Raw genomic sequence first — 20337 nt, 5'->3', positions numbered from 1 at the left:
ACTCACGTGACTGCATAGTAGGCCACGTTCACCAGTGGAGTGATTCATTTCATGGCACAGGGCATCTATTCAGAATCGCATGGACGCTGGACAGGCATTGAGCGGTGAGTGGTTGTGTAACGTGGGGTCGATTGGTGTGCATCTGGTCATAATTACTCAGAAGAACACTTTGAAATAAAGAGTTACCGTTCCACAACCCTCTGGGTGTCCCTCAGTGGCGGAGTCACTCGATCCTCAAGAGGGCGGCAGAACAACGTAGAGTATCCACTCATCGCCTCCGAACTCGTCCGTTATTGCCTTTATTAACCGGCCTGTCCCCTCGTTACGATCACTGGTAGGAGAGGGATAGGGCGAGCCGGTTACACTCGCCACGTCACACACCAGGGCAGGCCGACCGCAGGCTCACGCATCTCAACGCCACTGCGTCTCCACCACCTCGCACACAAACCGACCGGCTTGCAAAGGAACCTCACACGCAGCAGCAATAGCAACAACGGCTAGACATTTGCCATCCAACCCGTTTATTCTATGTCAACAACACGTGAGAATGAACAAAAAATAAAACCAGGGCCCCCGCGTTTATGCTCGCCAAACACACGCAATTATAAACTCTCAGATACAAAAATAAGTGACGATGCTGAAACGTCTATCTAAACGAATCGACGCGCAACTATCTGATGCGGGCGGTGCATGCGTCGCGCTTGTGAGCTGTGTATTGGGGCCCGGAGGATTTCCTCATTGGCAGGTGGAGGGCGGCTGTGGTGACGCCGAGCCAGGAGGCCTCAGTGGTGGGACCTTGTCGGCCGACCTCGTCGTGTCGTCTGTAGAGGACTCACTGGTTCAGCGCGAGGAGCATATCGTCCTCCAGGTCCGAGCTGTCGTCGTCGGCTGGAAAGGACGGGAGAGATTTAGGAACCGGCATCCAGAGGAGGATAATACGAAACGGAGTGGTGACATCAACAAACAGAATCGCATGCATCACAACAAACGCCATCGCACACGTAGCACCATCACAACAAACACCATCACAACAAACACCATCGCACATGCAGCACCATCACAACAAACACCATCACAACAAACACCATCGCACACGCAGCAGCATCACAACAAACACCATCGCACACATTGCACCATCGCACACGTAGTACCATCACAACAAACACCATCACAACAAACGCCATCGCACACGCAGCAGCATCACAACAAACACCATCGCACACGTTGCACCATCACAACAAACACCATCGCACACATTGCACCATCGCACACGTAGTACCATCACAACAAACACCATCGCACACGCAGCAGCATCACAACAAACACCATCGCACACGCAGCAGCATCACAACAAACACCATCGCACACATTGCACCATCACAACAAACACCATCACAACAAACACCATCACAACAAACACCATCGCACACGCAGCAGCAGTACGTCACAAACACCATCACAATCATCAGACGCGACAAGCACCACCAGGTGACTCCCCCGGTGCGTGCCGCAGCCGCGTGGTACTCACAGTCGTTGCTGTCGTCGCTCATCACGAGCTCCACCTCGTCATCCTCTCCATCCTCGTCATCATCTTCATCATCGGCCCCATCCCCTTCGGAAAGTCCCATCTCCTCCCCGTCCTCGTTCTCCCTGCGCGTCTCCCCCACCTCCTCGTCCCCGTCCCCCCCATCGCCCGCCTCCGCCCCCTCCTCGTCTTCGTCGTCGAGCTCAGAGTCGAACTCGTCCATATCCAGCGCGTCGTCCTCGGAGTCATCCTCATCCTCCTCCTCATCCTCCTGGAAAACCACGGCCAAGGCTCAGCCACGACCAAATACACACAAACATATACAAACACACAAAGATCTCTCGCGTAGCCTTTAGAGGACAGCTGGGGCAAGCGTCGCTCGCAAGCACCAGTGAAGGCCAACACAGCACACGGGGAGGGGGGATGATGTGCCAATGCCATGCCCGGCCACCGGTGGCGATGGTTAAACACCGCACCAGGTACTCGCTTTTGAGGATGAGTCGACCTGGGGGATGCCCAGCACCAGTTCAGATAATCGTTACTGATGTTGGCCTTCAGCGGGCAACGAACCCGGGTCTATGGGCTCGCTCTCCGCAAACAACAGCAACCACTGTTCGCCACTCAGTGGCGGTGACGTCACCACAGCGCTTGTGCCAGGCGAGGTGCACTATAAGGCCACGTAAAGTGTTGAAGACTCGCGGACAGGTCACAGGATAGACCCAGCTGCCATGCGTTGACTGACCCAGGTGTTTTGTGGCCCCAGACTCAGGTGCTACATACAAAGACAAAGATTCCCCCTAATAACTTTAACATACTTTTTCGGCAAGTGCCGTTAGCGAGCACCTATGAAGGCCGGCACGGCACATGACAAACATCCACACACATACAAACACGCAATACCACACACAACCACGACTATGCAGAGAAACACACACATATAGCCAAACAGCCACAACCACACACGCACTCACAAATCCACATAGCCACAACAGCACACACAAGAGCATAGCCAAAAGCACCTCTGATTAGCACTGTGCAAAAGAAGTTCAACATACCTTACATGTGAAAGTGAAAGTGTATATTTTGCCTGCAATAAAGCTGCTCGTGACCATGTCATTGTCTGACTATGTCGTTGCATTTAAGATTGCATGCCACAAGGGGGAAATAAAGTTGCATTTGGATGTGCAACAGAGCAACTTTGTTCAAACAGCTCGTGAAATGTGTTGCTGTTGCACGAGTAAGATAGGCTCTGATTGGCTGGACTGGGTCATATGCTCAATATTTAAACATGGTCCAACATGGCTGAATAGTTTATGCATATGGAAGCACAGGGATGTTTGATAATAAAAATCAATTTGCCTTAATTTCTTCTCTAAAATGCCTGGATCTATTTTACTTATAGGCCGAGCAGCCACCTTTCCTTGCCTAAATGCCCTGCAGGGCTCTGTGGGCCCTCTGTGGGCCGAGCCGCCCAGGCGAGTGGGGAGGGTGGGGGGGGGTCGGGCCTCCCGGTCTCTATTCCACACCGACATAAGAGTTTCATGGCTCAACCATGCAACCGTGTTGCAAAACAAAAGCAACGGATCTTCAGTGTTTAATACAGGCGTTGCTCAACATATGAAGAAACGAATTAAGTGCAGAAAAGTTGCACAATCTATAGGCAAACAAGATAAACACAACCACCCAGCTATAACAAAACAAAAACGACACACGCACACAGCTGCAACAACATAACCACAGCTGCAACAAAACACAACCACAAAGCTACAACCACAGACACACACCAACAACCACACATTCAAATCTACACAACCAAACAGCTACAACCACAGAAACACACCAATAACCACACATCCAACGCGACACAGATACATCTACCACAACCTTACCCATGCACCAACAACCACAGGAGCCACAACCACACACCAACAACGCCAAAGCCACACAGCCACCCCACCCCAACCGCACGGCCGCAACCGTAGACACGTCTCCGCCACGGTGCCGAGTCGTGGCGCCACTGCCACTCGTGAACAGAGGACCCCACCTGCTCCTCTTCCTCCTCCTCTTCCTCGGCCAGCCTCTGCCTCCCCACCTCGTAGAGGCGGCACACGCTGTCCATGGACAGGCTGTCCAGCCCTTTCTGGTTCTGTCGTCAGCCAGAGACACGCGCGAGCACGTTACTCACCCCCGTCGTCGTCGTCATCATCACCACCAAAACAAGACAAAGATTTCCCCCGTATAGCCTGAACAGACTGTTGGGGCAAATGCTCCAAGCGAGCACCTTTGAAGGCCGGCACGGTACACGAGGGGGTGGACGGCCAGCACCCCCGTCCAGTCGCCGTTGTCTTCCCAGTGCCGATGTTTATTACACACCGCATCAGGTACTCATTTAAGGCCGAGTCGACCGAGAGGAAGCCCAGACTCGGTTTGGATATCACTCGCCAATGATATCAGCCGTGGCTGGGAATCAATTGCGAGTCGCCGGGATTGGTAGCACAGTGTATTAACCACTGCGCCACTGTTACCGAAGTACACAGACGCACGCACGCACACGCACACACGCACGCACACACGCACGCACGCACGCACACACACACACACACACGCACGCACACACACACGCACGCACACACGCACGCAAGCACACACGCACGCTCGGGCGGGCGGGCAGGCTCACCTCGATGACGGCGAGGTAGCAGTCCTTGGTGTCCGTGCACAGATCGAAGATGTTCTTCTTCACGTCGATCGTGGCTGCAATCCATTCACACGGCATCCACACGGGTGGACACGACGATCGGCCACACCGCAACCACACAACCACTTGGACACACCACATCCCATGTGAATGCGAGCGTAAGTGAATGTGAGACTGTGAGGATGTGAGTCCGAGAGTGTGCGTGAGTGTGTGGCGAGAGGGCGAGTGTGTGGGTGTGAGAGTGCGTGAGTGTGAGCATGTGAGTGTGTGGGTGTGAGAGTGTGTGGGTGTGAGAGTGCGTGAGTGTGTGTGGCGAGAGTGTGTGGGTGTGAGAGTGTGTGGGTGTGAGAGTGTGTGGGTGTGAGAGTGTGTGGGTGTGAGAGTGTGTGAGTGTGAGCATGTGAGCGTGTGGCGAGAGTGTGAGTGTGTGGGTGTGAGAGTGCGTGAGTGTGAGCATGTGAGTGTGTGGGTGTGAGAGTGTGTGGGTGTGAGAGTGTGTGGGTGTGAGAGTGCGTGAGTGTGAGCATGTGAGTGTGTGGGTGTGAGAGTGTGTGGGTGTGAGAGTGTGTGGGTGTGAGAGTGCGTGAGTGTGTGTGGCGAGAGTGTGTGGGTGTGAGAGTGTGTGGGTGTGAGCATGTGAGCGTGTGGTGAGAGGGTGAGTGTGTGAGTGTGCGAGTGCTGCACTGACCAATGGGCTTGTAGTCGGTGGCGTTGAACGTGCGAAAAGACGATCCGAAGGGGCTCTTCATCTGCTCTTCCATCAGTTCATCTTCGTCGTCCGGCTGGAGCATGGCTGCATGGATGGGTTGGGGATCACGCGTCACACCAGCGTCGCACCAGCGTCGTCACAGACGCCATCGCGTTCGGGGCGGCGCATGCCGTGTCACGCCCGACATGCCGTATGGTGGTGCGTGTGGTTGCGGAGCTGCCGAGTCTTTGGTTGCACGACACGCGGTTAAAGCGCGAAACGTTTCGGAACGATTCACAAGTGTCGTCGTCGTCATCATCATTAGCCATGATCAATCCACTGCTGGATTAAAGCCTCCCCCCCCACATGGTCCTGCGATGTGACAATCCCGTATATCGTCTAGCTCGTGCACACGGCGCAATTCCTGTTACGGGCGTAAAGATGCTCAATCGCTTCAAATCGACGGAGCCAAGGTTCACGATTGGTGGTTGAGTGGTGGTTGGCCGGTTGTCACATGGTGTCGGCCACTATCGTGTCATGTGCCTGGCGGCTGAGTGTTGTGTTCCGTGGTTTGTGTGGTGTGCCCAGGGTGTTCAGTGTTGTGTTTCGTGTCGTGTGCCTGGCGGTTGAGTGTTGTGTTCCGTGGTTTGTGTGGTGTGCCCAGGGGGTTCAGGGTTGTGTTTCGTGTCGTGTGCCTGGCGGTTGAGTGTTGTGTTCCGTGGTTTGTGTGGTGTGCCCAGGGGGTTCAGTGTTGTGTTTCGTGTCGTGTGCCTGGCGGTTGAGTGTTGTGTTCCGTGGTTTGTGTGGTGTGCCCAGGGGGTTCAGTGTTGTGTTTAGTGTCGTGTGTCTGGCGGTTGAGTGTTGTGTTCCGTGGTTTGTGTGGTGTGCCCAGGGGGTTCAGTGTTGTGTTTCGTGTCGTGTGCCTGGCGGTTGAGTGTTGTGTTCCGTGGTTTGTGTGGTGTGCCCAGGGGGTTCAGTGTTGTGTTTCGTGTCGTGTGCCTGGCGGTTGAGTGTTGTGTTCCGTGGTTTGTGTGGTGTGCCCAGGGGGTTCAGTGTTGTGTTTAGTGTCGTGTGTCTGGCGGTTGAGTGTTGTGTTCCGTGGTTTGTGTGGTGTGCCCAGGGGGTTCAGTGTTGTGTTTCGTGTCGTGTGCCTGGCGGTTGAGTGTTGTGTTCCGTGGTTTGTGTGGTGTGCCCAGGGGGTTCAGTGTTGTGTTTCGTGTCGTGTGCCTGGCGGTTGAGTGTTGTGTTCCGTGGCTGCTTTGTTTGCCGGGGGGTGGTTGGTGTGCGTGGTCCTCACCGCCGTAGATGACGGTGCCTGCGTGGTTGAACACCAGGCTGCAATGGTCGAGTGCGGGCACGGTGTGCAGGAGGTGGAACGTGCGCAGGTCCCACTGCCCAGGAGTCAAGGTCGACAGCGGAGGAGACAGACGGAGGCGAGCGTGCACGGGAAGGCGCTAGCTATGAAGACCGGTGGCGCAGTGGTTAGCACACTGCGCTACGAACCCGGCACGTTACGTTCGATTCCCGGCCATGGCTAACATCAGTGGCGTCGTATAAGAACCCATCTTGGGCCTCCCCTAGGTTGACTTAACCATAAATTAATATTTTCTGTCGCAGGTGAACACATTAGTGATTGAAGAAACACGTGGCCGGGTATGGCGCTGCTCACATCATCTGCTCAAGTGCCTGACCGGCCTGAACAGGCGCTCTCTATTTATTAGTCACGGTTTCCACATTTCCCTGCTTTCGTTTCAACGCCACCCCTGTAAACCCTCCCTTCTCAAGCAACTTGCTCATTACGTTGGCCGTGGTCGCCGTTGAGAGCGAGCTTCTTAGCCTCGACGGGCCTCGTTCGAACAACTAAACCTAACGGAACCGAGGCTTCGCGGGGGGGACCCATGTCCCCACGTGCGTGCACGCACGAGCGAGGATACGATCTCGGTGTTGATGATGATCTCCAGGCCGTTGGGGTGGAACACACCGCTGATGTTCATGTTGAACTTGTCGAACTTGTGCACGGCTTGCGCCGAGCGCACGTCCCACAGCACGCCGTCGTTGAGCACCAGCTCGTCCGTCGGGCTGAACGTCGCGCAGTTCCGCTTGTAGTGGTTCGCCAGGTCGGCGTTGTACAGCGTCTCCGTGCGCACGCCCGTCTGCACGTCGTAGATCTACGGCGAGAGCGGCGGCGGCGGCGACGACGAAGACGCTCATTAAGGCGGCGCGAAATCGCTCGACCGGACGCCTGCGAGCGCCAACCGTTCGGATCGTAAGAGTACGGACTGGACGCTGGGCAGTGGGAAAGGGACGACTAACGTTAGGGGCGGGGGGGGGGCTGGAAATCAACAGCGGCCGCCCTCGACCCTTGACCTCGTGTCTAACCGCCGGGTGTCCCCCGTGCGCAGCGGCAGTGGTGCCAGCCCTCACCCGCGCCGTGTCGTTTTCGGTGCCGATGATGCGGTCCTGGCAGAGTTTACTGAACTCCACGTAGTGATCGTTATCGAAGCCGTGCCTGCTCGAGCGGAAGGGGGAAGGGGGGGTGGAGGGGGCAATGCCGCGGTTACCAGCAACCGCACACTCGCTCGCCACAACCGCACACTGGCATCGATGCCACTGTCACATCAACCACTAGCTCATCGTCATCACGCACGCCCCACAACCGTCCAATCAGTAAGTACGTAGGGACACGGGGTCAACGTCACGAAACCATGTGAGACGAGGAAGCACAGGGAGCTGGGTCGGGTCAGGGGTCAGCAGTGGGGGGCGTTGCTTAGAGGTTGATATGACGGGCGTGCATTAGGAGGCAGGAGAGAGTGTGCACGCATTTATATTCTGTGGGGTCAAGGTTGCCGTAAAGTGTCACCAGAGGTCACAATGTAAAAGGATGAGATTGTGTTACTTTAAGTCGAACACGTCCTTCATGCCCCACAGCGCGGAGAGAGGGCGGCTCATGTCGGAAGAGGTCAGCAGCAGCTGCCCGTCCTGCAACCGCAGCAGCAGCACACGCTCCACCATCACTTGGGAATACATTTAATATAAATACATATTTTGGCAATGCTGCCACTGCAGCTGCTGCGTTGGCTGTGGTGCGCATGGACAATCAACAACAGCACTATTTGGCACATTCGTCAACAACACCTCCGTGTGTGTGTGAATATGACAGGCGACGTTTCGGGCAATGGCCCTTCCTGTGCTATGAAGGGGTACGAACTTAACCGGTGGCTTAAGACTTTCACGACCGAACGTAATCACTTTTCACGACTCAATTTTATCTGTCAGGATGCGACAGCTACGTCGCCACGTGTGAATATCTACCACCCTTGTAAACGTGACATTCTCGTCAGGGTTAATAAGAATAAGATTTTTTTTCCATAAAGTGACTTAATACGTGAGCCCAACCCAAAGGCCAAATCTGGACCGGTGCCCTGGCTATGAAAGCCACCGAGTTGCGTTCCCACTCCCTACTGGACTGTCCGTGAGAAAGAGCTTCAGCGCTCATCGGACTTCCTCCAGTCCAAATAAGGATTCTGATTCTGACGATCCCAGCCCTCGGCGGCCATCCCGACCTTCGTGGTCAACGGGCACCTTGTGGAGGGAGGGCGTCTCGAGCGACGGCTGTGGTGCCACACGACCCCTAATGTGTGAATTAGACTTTTGCAAATGTTTAATTCATTTTGAAATATACTTCATTTGACGGATGCCACCGATTTTTGCACCTGATAGGCTCACTGTGATGACTTCAGTTTGCTATGTTTAAGACCGGAAGCAGGAAGACTTCTTCACAATTCTGGAAAATCGCCTGATGAAGCTGTAATCACCAGCAAAACTTCGTACTCAATTGTAAATATTGTGGGTTTACTCTCCATCACACTGCTGTGCTAAAGTAATCACGATCGGCACGTTTTGTTCATGTGAATAAACCTTACTGGTGGCGGGTTAGCGACACATTTATATTTATGCGATCTAACCCAAAAACCTTAAAGACGAATGAAAACGTTTTCGCTTATTAATCACCCCTTGCGAGGAACACTCCCTCGGCAGCTCGCCATCGACGGCGCGTACGTTGTCGTTATTTCCGCTTGTTTTACCCCGGCAAGCCTCGGAGAATATTTTTTCTCACGACGGGTCCTACCGACCACGTGTGATCGCGAGCGAGAACACTGCGGTGTGATTTCCTTTCAAACGCGGCGGCCTTCCTCTCGCCGAAAAAACGTTGCGGGAAACTTTCGCAGGGTTAGCGCGCGGCGGTGCCGGGGGAGGGACGCACCCGCGACGGCTCGCAGTGCGTGACGGGGGAGGAGTGGCAGGCGTAGCTCGCCTCTTCCTGGCCCGTGTACAGGTTGTAGAGTTTCAGCTCCCCCGTGTAGGTGCCCAGCATGAGGAAGCGCTCGCGCGCCGAGAACGCGCAGCACGTGAAGCAGCTGCCGTCCTCATCCGACTCGCGGAACACGGACAGCGGCCGGAACCTGCGGCGGCGGCGGCAGCAGCGGACACGGAGCGCGGTAATCGGCACGCGCGGTGACACACGGCGCGAGGAGACACGGCACACGGAGACACGGCAGAACAGGGGGAGAACATACACACCACACATACTCACTCACACTCACTCTGCAGGACAGGGAGAGAACATACAATACAGAACAACGCCCGAGTCGGGAAAGGAACCCAGGCCGCGCTTGGCATGGGGGGGGGGCACGGGCGCCACCGCAGCACCACCCCGGCACGCGACGCCCCCCAGTCCCGGTGTAGCACCTGCTGAAGATGAGCTGCCGGTCGCACGACGCCCCCTCGGTGCCGCCGAACATGGGGAAGTGGGCGCGCCGCGTGAGCCGCGACGTGAAGTTGAACGGCGCCAGCTGCCGCTGCTTGGGCTCGGGGCACTGGTGGGGCGTGAAGAGCGAGAAGGGCGGGCACGTGACGATCGGGTTCTTGCAGCGCGAGTGCTGCTCGCGCAGGTACTCCGTGATGATGCCGTCGAGCGCCGGGGGCGACGGCGCCGGCCGCCCGTCCAGCTCCTTGCGGAAGGCCGGCGACTGCACGTACGCGCCGCAGTCCGCCTTCTGCATCAGCACGCGCGCCGCCTTCCGCTGGGCCGAGCCGGCGCAGGGAGACAGCCGCTCCTTGCTGAAGCTGATGCGGCCCAGGGCGCCGCCGGCGCCGGAGGGCGTCCCGGGCAGCGCCCCGTGCGAGGGCCCCCCCCCCCGGCGACGATAGCAGCCCCCCCCCCACCGCGGCGCCGCTCTGCGACGACGAGGGCGGCGGCGCCGCGGCCTGCGCCGGGCCGAGGCCGGAAGACGACGCCGGCGCCAGCGCCCGGGTCCCGCCGGCCGCGGCGCGGCCCGCCAGCCCGTTGACGAGGCGCGGCGCGCGCGGCAGGCAGGGCCCGCCCCCCGGCGGCAGCGCCATCGCCGCCGGGGAGAACGACGCCGGCTGCGGCGGCGCCGTCAGCGCCGTCGCCGTTGGCGGCGGCGGGAGCACCGGCGGCGGCAGCGGCCCGCGGGGGAGGTCCGCCTCTCGCGTGAGCGCGGCGGCCGATTCCAGCAGGCCGTGCGCCTGCAGGTGGTTGCGGATGAGCAGCAGGAGCTCCTTGCCCGGGAAGGTGATGCGGGTCTGGGCGACCACGTCGGCCCTCTGCAGCCGCGCCAGCGACACGTCGCCGCCCGCCGACATGGGCTTGCCCGACACGCGCTCCAGCAGCTGCGAGGCGAAGCGGCAGAAGCGCACGTGCTCCTGCCGCTTGTCCTGCAGCACGGGCTCGCGCATAAGCATCTGCATGTGGCCGCCGCAGAACAGCGGCAGCTTGCTGATGATCTGCCGCACGGTGGCGCTGCGCGAGAGGCCCACGAGCGCGCGGCACGCCAGCGCCCGGATCTGGTCGGCGTCCGTGATGGGCGCCTTCACCGACAGCAGCGCCAGCAGCACCTTGATGCCGTTGTTGGCGCGCACCACGCCCCACATCTTGCTCAGGACGTTGTCGGTGGCGGAGGTGGAGGCGGAGCGGGAGCCCTGCTGCTGCTGCTGCTGCTGAGCGGTGCGCCGGCGCGGAGTGCCGCCCACGAAGCGGCCCAGGCTCGGCGGGCGCCGGTCGGGACCGCACACGCAGTTGATGACGACCTGCAGCGCCGACTTCTGAATCTCGGCCTCGTTCAGAAACACCTCGCCCTCCGCCACCTTCAGCACGATGTTCATGCCTGGACGAAAACGCGCAGGGGGCAGGAGAAGGGGGGGGGGGCAGGTGACACAGGGAGGGGGTAGGTGGGGGGGAGAGGTCGCTGGTGCTGCCGGGGGTAGTGGGCGTGTGTGTGGAATGATAAAGTGGTGCGCGGTGCAGTGTGATGTGGTTGTGCGCGGTGCGGGCGCGGTTGCTGTGCAGTTGCGGTGCAGTTGCGCACCGATGGTCTTGATGGGTGGCCCGATCTCGTTGAGGACATCGATGGGCTCAGCGAGGACGACCTGCGTCTTGGGGACCACGGTGAGGATGGCGAGGACGTCCAGCGCAGAGCGCACCGTCTCGCTCCTACACACAACCACCACCGCAACCACCACAATCACCACCGCAACCACCACATAACCATCACCACAGCCAACAACAACAACCGCCATCCACCACTAAGCGGTGGTGACATCACCACGGCGCTTGTGCCAGGCTATGTGAACGCCCGCTGGCAGGTCACGGGACAGACCCAGGTGCCATGGGTTGACTGAACGAGATAACTGGCCGATGCACCGCAATGAGTTAGCGAATCCCTCCACTTCTTCCTGTCCTCGGCAACTTGTCGAGCCTCGCCCCGAGAGAGGTCGATCGCCGCCGCCAGCTCGCCCTTCGCGGTCTTGCCCCACGTGGTCTCGGCTCTCCCAGGTTTCCTTTTGCCCGGTGGTGTCCATCTTCGGGGCCGTTTTTGGTATACGGTCCTCCGGTCCATTCTGAGAACACGACGGAGCCATCGGAGTCACCGTCTCTCGATGTCTCGTGTGTGATATTAGGAATACCGGTCTTCTTGTAGAGTTATGGATTTTGTTTGGCCAGAAGATGCAGCAGATTCTCCTGAGACATCTGTTTTGGAAGGTCGAGACAACATGCCAACTCTCTGAGCCATACCACAGCACCGACTTAGCGTTGCTGTTATACAGCTGCATCTTGGTCTTGAGGATGTACTGTTTAGACCTCCAAACGACCAAACGACCACCTCAGACTTTGGATCGCCTTCCGTACTTCCTCAACAGATGGCACTAAAGCCAGCCACTCACAAGGGATGACTACTTCGTCCAATATTTGAGGCAATGCAGCCTCAGCAGGGGTCATCCCCCTTTTCCCCTATGATGTTTTCTGAGCTGAGGGATTTCCCCTCCCCCAAGATTCTCACCAAACCTGAAAACCTGTTCCTCGGGGTCAGAGGTCAAATCACCTTTCTGGTAACATGTGGCGCTGCAAGTTACTTTTTTGATGGCATTGAGTGATTTGTGATCGCGGGTTACCGAGGCAAATTCCATTTCCTCAGCAACTCACAACCAACAGTCAGCCTTGCAGCACCGCACAGCTCTCGGTGCTAATACTCCTCATTCACCAAGTGGGATGCTGTCGACAATGGGAGTGGGGCCTGTCGCTTCTTGTCAGCCAGCCAAAACAATACCTCCGTCAGCCAGGGTCTCTGGGGAAGTTTGAACTGCATATCCAAAGCAGCCATTGCAGCTGCATGAGCCACCGTCCTCAACCTCGCCCATTTCTCGGCATCAGGAGGGGGGGGGGACGATGCCAACCACCACAACAGTCACCACAACAGTTACCTCAACCGCCACCACAACCACCACCGCAACTACCACACAACCAACGCCGCGTTCACGGTGTATGCGGCTTTCCGACGTGCGTGGCAGTGCGTTGTGCGCTGCCGCTCTTTCGCGGTGCATGCTGCCCCACCGGCCATAGTAGGTGCGCCACTCGGCGGCGAACGAGACGAGCTGCAGCAGGAGGGGCACCCCGCCCAGTCGGTGCAGCGCCTCGGCTGCCTCCCAGTAGAGCCGCGTGGGTCCGCACGCCACCAGAAACTCCTGCAGCTCCAACACTTGCTGGTGGCTTAGCACCAACGCCTGTGGTGGGGCGGGGGGGGGGGGGGGCGGGCGGAGAAGGGGGGCGGCGGTTATTGGGCACCGTGGTGGCGAAATGTTAACTGCCTCGCCTGGTATACAGGAGGTCGTGGGTGCGATCCTGACCCTGATGCCTGCTGTTGTATATTTGGAGTTTGCGTGTCTCTCTCCTCGTGGTTGTGTGGATCTTTCTGGAGTCGTCCGGTTTTTCCCTCCACATTTGGAAACACGCGTTCAGAGGATTTGGCTGCTATAAATTTCCACGTTGAGCTAGAATTTGTGGCCAGGTCGCTTCTGAAAAAGAGCTCAATGGGCCTTAGCTTGTAAAACAGATGGGTAGGGGGTGGGGGCATTTCAGTGCGGGCCAACCCACACACACACAGGAGAGACAACAGGCTGTTGCGGAAAATGCCGTTAGCGAGTAGCGTCTATGAAGGCCGGCATGGCGCACGACAGGGGTGGTCAGTACCACGCCTGGCCGCCTTTGTCTGCCCAAGTGCTGATATTTTATACGCATGGCACCAGGTACTCGTATCGGCCGAGTCGACCAAGGGGATGCCCAGGACCGGTTCAGATGTTCGTCACCGACGTTGGCCGCTAACGGCACTTTCCCCAACGGTCTGTCAGGGCCACACGGAAGATCTTTGCATGAGCGTGCCTTGTAGGGTGGCTGGGGGGGGATGACGGGCCCGCCGTCCGTCCGCTGCAGCGAGCGCCGCACCGACTCGCCCTTGAGCGCCAGGTGCGCCTGGAAGTAGCGGCGCAGCGCCAGGCAGGTGTGCCGCGCCGTCTGGCGGCTCGCGAAGATCTCGTCGTCACTCAGGAGCGCTCCCTGGTCCTCCAGGTTCAGGATCTCCAGCGTGCTAACCTGGCGGTCGGCGCAGCGACGGTCACGTTAGCTCTCCCGGGGGCAGGCGAATGGGTGGCAAACAAGGTGGGCGAATGGGTGAGTGGGGGGAGAAAAGGGTGGCGGGTGAGTGGGTGGGAAGACAGGGCAGATAGGCGAGCGGGTGAATAGGTGGGAGAAAGCGTGGCAGGTGAGCGGGCAGGACACAGGGCAGAGGGCAGATAGGTGAGCGGGTGAGAAAAAGTGAGAGGGAGAAAGCGTAGGGAAGCAAGTGGGCGGGCGGGTGGACAGGTGGGTGGGTGAGTGGGTGGGCGAGTGGGTGGGCGAGTGGGTGTGCGAGTGGGTGGGCGAGTGGGTGTGCGAGTGGGTGGGCGAGTGGGTGGGCGAGTGGGTGGGCGAGTGGGTGGGCGAGTGGGTGGGCGAGTGGGTGGGCGAGTGGGTGGGCGAGCGGTCCCGTCGGGCACTCACGAGGTTGATGAGGCGGCGGAGGCCGTCGCGCGAGTCGAAGAGGTCGAGGACGGTGCGGAAGGAGAAGGAGATGGAGAAGAACATGGTGGCGTGGCAGCGGCCCGACTCGTGGGAGCACTCGAGCAGCCACAGCGCGTAGCTCACGAGGTCCGAGAGCACCGCGTCCGGCAGCGTGCACACCTGCACACAAGGGCAAAGGTCCCCCGCGTAGCCTTCAACACACCGGTGGGGCAAGTGATGTTTACGAGCACCGTCCACGAAGGCCGGCACGGCACTCCAAGGGGTAGGTGGGAAACACCGCGCTCGGCCGCTTTTGTCTCCCGAGTGGCGATGTTTACACATCGCACCGGCTACTTATTTTAAGGCTGAGTCGACCTAAAGGAGGCACAGGACCAGTTCAAATAACCGCCGGAATGGAAGTCGGGTCGCCGGGTTCATAGCGCAGCGCGCTAACCTCTGCGCCATTGCTCCCCACGCACGCACAGACACACACGGGCATGCAGACACACGCACGCAGACACACGCACGCACACACGGGCACACACGCACGCGCAAGCAGCCACGCGCGCATGGGCAAGCGCATGCATGTGCGCGGGTGCCGGGAGGCCAGCGCCAGGGCCTACCCGCTCCATGGCGTCCTGGTTGTAGGCCAGGTAGTAGAGGCAGAGTGAGACGCCCGTGGCTGCCATGGACGGCCGCGGCACCTCCAACAGCTTCTGGACGCCATCCTCCGCCACAAACTCCGCGGCAAACTTCTTGTGCAGCAGCAGCGACGCCAGGTACTGTGGGACACCACACGACACCGTCGTCACACCGTCGTGCCGTCACACCGGCGCACCGTCACACCGTCGCACCACACCATCACACTGTACCGCAGCGTCGCACGAGTGCGGTGCGCTCACCTTGAGAGCCTCGTACGTGAGCTGCGTGTCGTTGGTCTCGCGCAGGTCGATGTAGTGCATGAGCAGCTCCCGCGCGCCCAGCTGCATGAACATGGCCAGCAGCTGCACTCCGCACAGTGGCACATGGCACGCGACATGTGGCACACGGTAAGTGACACTCAATTGACCGGTGAACTCGCTGCCCTTGAGAACCCGGATGAAGCACACCTCAGTCGATGTGAGCCAATGGGTCTCCATGCAAGTCTATGGGTATGTACGCAAGACGACCAACTCTCCGCACTTAAGAGGACTCAGGTTTAATTGCGGGCGGTGGCTGAAACCGGGACTCAGCGGAGCCAACGCGGCGCGAGCCGGTGCCTCCCGTCGGCCGCGAAGCCCTCACCTCCTGGTACTCTCCGAGCGGCGTCAGGTACTGGAAAATGACCCTCTGCTGCACGCTGGCAGTGAGCGGTAGCAGCCGGTAGCTGGTGCCGATGACCCACGGCGACGTCTCGGACCAGCTGCTGTTAGACAGCTCGTTGAGGCTGCGCTCCGTCTCGAACGGCGAGAAGCTGGTTCGCTGCTTGTGCCCGGCGTGCGCCGACGGCGTCCTGTGCGCCAGCACGAACGGCGGCCGCGGCAGCAGCTCGCAGTCCTCCTCCTCCTCCGCTGCCAGGGCGCCCTCCACCACGGCGTTCTCGTCGAAGGGCAGCTCGCCGGCGCGAGGCCCGCCGGTGCCGGCGCTCGCGAGGCGCTTGGCGGTCGTCTCCGCCAAGCTAGAGCGACGGGGCGCCGGCGCCGCTGCCCCCCTGGCGCCCGCCGCGTCCTCCGTCGCCGACGCGAGCACGCCGCCACCGCCGCCGCCGCTGCACAGCTCCCTGAGCCTCGTCAGCGCCAGTGGAACCTGCGGGGGGAGGAGGTCACGAAGGTCAAGCGGCAGAGATGGGACTCGGGGAGTTGAAGAGTCGGAGGCAAGCTGGCCGGGGGAGGGGGTCGGAGGTCGCACCGCGAAGCTGCCGCAGCTGAGAGCCCGGGTTCGAATCTGCGTTTGAGCCACTGCCTGTGATTGAACCGGGTGAGTCGATAGTCTCAGCCCGGTCACCAATGACCACATTAAGAAAACGAAAACCCAGATAACGTGAAATTTGGTTCTGTACAAAATTTTCTCTGTAAAATGTACTGTCCTGAGGCTGTGATCGCGACCTACGGCGCGCGCACGCACGCACGCGCGCACACACACACGCACGCACACGTGCACGCACGCACGCACGCACACGTGCACGCACGCACGCATCCACGGCAGGAGGGACGGCGACCGCACGGAACCTCACCATCCGGCAGTTGTCGTCGCGGTAGTTTGCGGCGATGTCCTGGATCTCCATGGCGGCGGCGAGGAGGCCCATGGCGTAGCTGCGCAGGGGCTCGGCCGCGTCGCGCGCCCATTTGAACAGGTTCTCCACGATGCCCTCCTGTGTGACGGCGGTGGCAGCAGCGGCGCCACAAGCGCAGCGTTAGGCACAGGGAGATAGGGAGAGAGAAAAGAGCGGCGCCGGCGGCACCGCCTCCCAAAGGTTCCGGCCCCGTCACCGGCAAGGCCGGGGGGGGTTCGTCACTTCAGCCGAGTCGTCCCGCTCCGCTCGGAGAGCCAGCAAACATTTCCACACCCGGCGGCACAGGACGTCCACGACGGTTGTAATGGTCACATGCTTTCTGACTCCAGCCAATCAGAGAGTATGAAGCCTTTCACTGACACACGGACCCCATGGGGACGGGGGAGAGGAGGGGATGGTGGGGGGAGAGGGGAGGTTGATGGGGGGAGGGTGATGGGGGGGGAGGGTGATGGGGGGGTTGATGGGGGGGAGGGTGATGGGGGGGTGATGAGGGGGGTTGATGGGGGGAGGGGTGATGGGGGGGGTTGATGGGGGGAGGGTGATGGGGGGAGGGTGATGGGGGGGTTGATGGGGGGGAGGGTGATGGGGGGGTGATGGAGGGGGGGTGATGAGGGGGGTTGATGGGGGGAGGGGTGATGGGGGGGGGTTGATGGGGGGAGGGTGATGGGGGGGGGGGTGATGAGGGGGGTGTGGCCACACCTTCTCCTGGAAGACCACGGAGGTCTCCAGGCCAGGCAAGATGTTGAGCAGCAGGCGGCACGCCGCCGTGTTCAACGGAGGCTCCCGGCTCGTCATCATGTACGCGTTCACGAGCTGCGCACGCGCACCCACAACGAAGACAAAGATCCCCCGTGTAGCCTTAACAGACTGTTGGGGCAAGTGCTGCGGGTGAGCAGCGCTTATGAAAATTCAGCATAGCACATGAGAGGGTGGGAAGCTGGCACCACGCTTTTGCAGATTGCACCACGCCTGTATGTACATTGAACTTCTCTTGCACCGTATGTAGCCAACCACGCTAATCGCACACGCACGCACGGACACATGCAAGCACGGACGCAGCGATGCTCACCGCGTTCATGAAGTCATCGCTTTTGAAGAGCATTTTGAGTAGGTGTCCCAGCATGCACTCTGGGTCTGCCCGACCTGAGATGCACACAACAGCCAACGTTAAACATGGCAACAGCAGCAGCGGCAACAGTGGCAGCACCAACAGCAGCAGCAAGAACAGCAGCAGCAGTAGCAGCAGCGGCGGCTGTAGCAGTGGCGGTAGCAGCGGCAATCGCAGCACAAGCAGCAGGAACAGCAAAAGTGGCAACAGCAGCAACATCAGCACCAGCAGGAACAGCAGTAGCAGCAGGAACACCAGTAACAGCAGCAGAGTTGCCCACAAACTCACTTTCTGGGGAGAATTCAGGCCAACTCGAGCGGTCGATAACCACCATGGCCCACCCAGCATGGGGAGGCCATCATCCAGCAGTGGATTGCAACACAGGCTGTAAGCGAAACGTGTAAAGAGTCCAGGCTCAGAGCCTCCCCCTCCTCTCTCTTGTGGTCTGGCCTACGCTGCCTGGATGAATCAACTGGAGCGCTGGGAGAAACCGGGGCGCATCGAGTCGGCAGCTGTCGCTAGAACCAAGGTGGGTTGGTCGGTCGGTCTATTCCAGGTGAGCCCCGTGTTGAGCTAAGAAACTCTTGCAATGGAAACCTGCTATAAGGGAGCTCTGGCCAGCAGAGCGTCGCACTGGCACGGGGAAGGGGTGACCCCTTTACCTGGGTGGCGGTCGTCGAAGGGGTCGGGGTCGGCCTTGTGGTACTCCTCAGTCTCCCGCTCGATCAGATCCGAGATCCTGCACACATGCACGGACGGGCAACCGCACGCACGTACGCGAGTGAACACGCGTATACCAGTGACGTGCGGTGAGGTCAATGGCTGCGGAGGCACTGGCCGGTATCAGAGCCAGATTTACACACCGAGGGGGGCGTGTCCTCACTGAGGGGGGCATGTTAGACACATCCCCCTCAGTGAGGCAGATGTGATAGCTGCCTCCCCTGGTGCTTTTTCATTGCAGTTTCATGACGAGACCAGCGAGCCTAAATATCTTTATACACATACGTGAAATAAGTTACCTGAAGTATGGAAGGCGAGGACATGAAATAAAGGGGTCTACAAACATTACATTGGTGACATACTGAGATAGTAACGGGCACGCGCTTATTGCCCTCACTCCATCCAGTTACTGAGGGGTTGCGCAATCAGAGGAGAGGCTGAGCTCGTCGCTGCCTCACATCTCGTTTCTCCATCACTGTCTCACATCTCGTTTCTCCGTGTATTGGCAGCTGAGCTCCGTAAATTTGGCGATTTTGACGATAAAAATGATTGGAATCGTACAAAAATGACATTTATAACAGAGATCAGTGGAAAAATCTTAATTTTTACTTCATTAATTTTTACTTTTCGTAACAGCTATTTTCATTGGAGTATGACAGGTGAGGCTGTGCCTCCCCTGCCTCCCCTGACCGCACGTCCCTGGTGTATAATGTACCTACGTAGACGCATGCACGCACGCATACACACACAGAGCCCCACACGAGCGCACACGTAATAAAGATGCAAACACACACACAAGTTGCTGGTTCCAGTGGGTAGTGGGTGCTGGCGAGTGCCGGTGGGTGTTAGCGAGTGTTCGGTGTCGTTAAGTGCTGGTGAGCGATGGTGATCTCTGGGTGTCGGCGAGTGCTGGCGAGGAGTTGCCGGCCGCCCTCACTGTGAGAGTAGAGGGATGGGATCGGCTCCTGTCCCCTTCTCGCGCTCCCACTGCTCGAGCAGCAGCCCCAGCTCAGCCTTGGAATCCACCATCGACGCCGCAGTCGCCGCCGCAGTCGCCGCCGCCGCCGCAGTCGCCGCCGCAGCCGCCGCCGCCATCACGAACGAGAGGTGGGGGGGGGGGGGCGGCGCAATCAACGCCAACGCTGCCGAGAAACAGCCACGAGAGACCACTCATGACGGGGCGGTAGCCGAGGCGGGCGAGCGGTGGCGTGCTCGCCGCTCGTTGCAGAGGTTCGTGGTTCGACTCCGGCGGCCTCCCCGGTTAACACTGCGTGTGTAATCATCGGAATGATACTCCACGCCGTCTGTTTCACGGTGGGCGCATGTACGTTGAACTTATTTCGCACCATACGTAGCCAACAGTGCTAATCTCACGTTAAAGAACCCGTGATGTAAATCGCAAGAGCAGGTCGTCGTGTGCAACCGGTGTCAAGGGCCAACTATGCCAAGTTTTTAAAACTGCACCGCTCACAGTTGGAATTACAGATGCAGCAACGATCATTGCCCCAACCCTCCCCCCCCCACTGTGAAAACTTGCCAGGACCCTCCTGAAAATGAGTCATGAGACCGAGCGAGACCTTCCTGGGTGGACGAGGGCAACAAAAATGATAATCATCCATCCAGCGCTGGATGAAGGCCTCCCGCAAGCCATCTCCAGCTCTCACGGTCGGGCGGTGCGACGACTCGCACGGGCGCCTGCTGCACGAGCCCATTCCGCCGCTGCTCCGTCTCCACGGCGGACGCGCCCTCCCTTGGCTGCCGCTCCGCTCTTAGCCCCGACCCTCGCTCGGCCAACATCACTTCCAGCCGTGCGTGTCCTGCCCAAGCCCATTTGCTTTACCGAGCGGGTTGAATTGATTGATTTAACCACCGTTAGTTCTCTCATCTGCGTGCTTGCTTGCTCACTCTGCTCACAGCCTGTACCCTTTGTCGGTG

General features: G+C 59.2%; 1 protein-coding gene across 1 annotated transcript; it reads right to left on the bottom strand.

Annotated features, from left to right (window-relative positions):
* Positions 1 to 504: 504 nt before the first annotated feature.
* On the bottom strand, positions 505 to 19929 carry LOC144731763 (DDB1- and CUL4-associated factor 1-like). The gene is given in 24 exon segments (XM_078612984.1): positions 505 to 888; positions 1529 to 1796; positions 3570 to 3671; positions 4203 to 4276; positions 4909 to 5013; positions 6206 to 6299; positions 6843 to 7076; positions 7333 to 7417; positions 7805 to 7887; positions 9173 to 9371; positions 9658 to 10106; positions 10108 to 11096; positions 11298 to 11422; positions 12821 to 12990; positions 13646 to 13855; positions 14303 to 14482; positions 14926 to 15084; positions 15205 to 15306; positions 15587 to 16087; positions 16515 to 16652; positions 17274 to 17387; positions 17644 to 17717; positions 18345 to 18421; positions 19340 to 19929. Coding segments are annotated over 24 exon segments (4746 nt in total). The 5' UTR covers positions 19498 to 19929; the 3' UTR covers positions 505 to 832.
* Positions 19930 to 20337: the final 408 nt, after the last annotated feature.

The sequence above is a fragment of the Lampetra planeri genome, chromosome 40 (genome assembly GCF_965212315.1).
Source record: "Lampetra planeri chromosome 40, kcLamPlan1.2.h2, whole genome shotgun sequence".
In the NCBI taxonomy this organism is placed as follows: Eukaryota; Metazoa; Chordata; class Hyperoartia; order Petromyzontiformes; family Petromyzontidae; genus Lampetra; species Lampetra planeri.
This window is presented reverse-complemented; position numbering and strand designations above follow the sequence as displayed.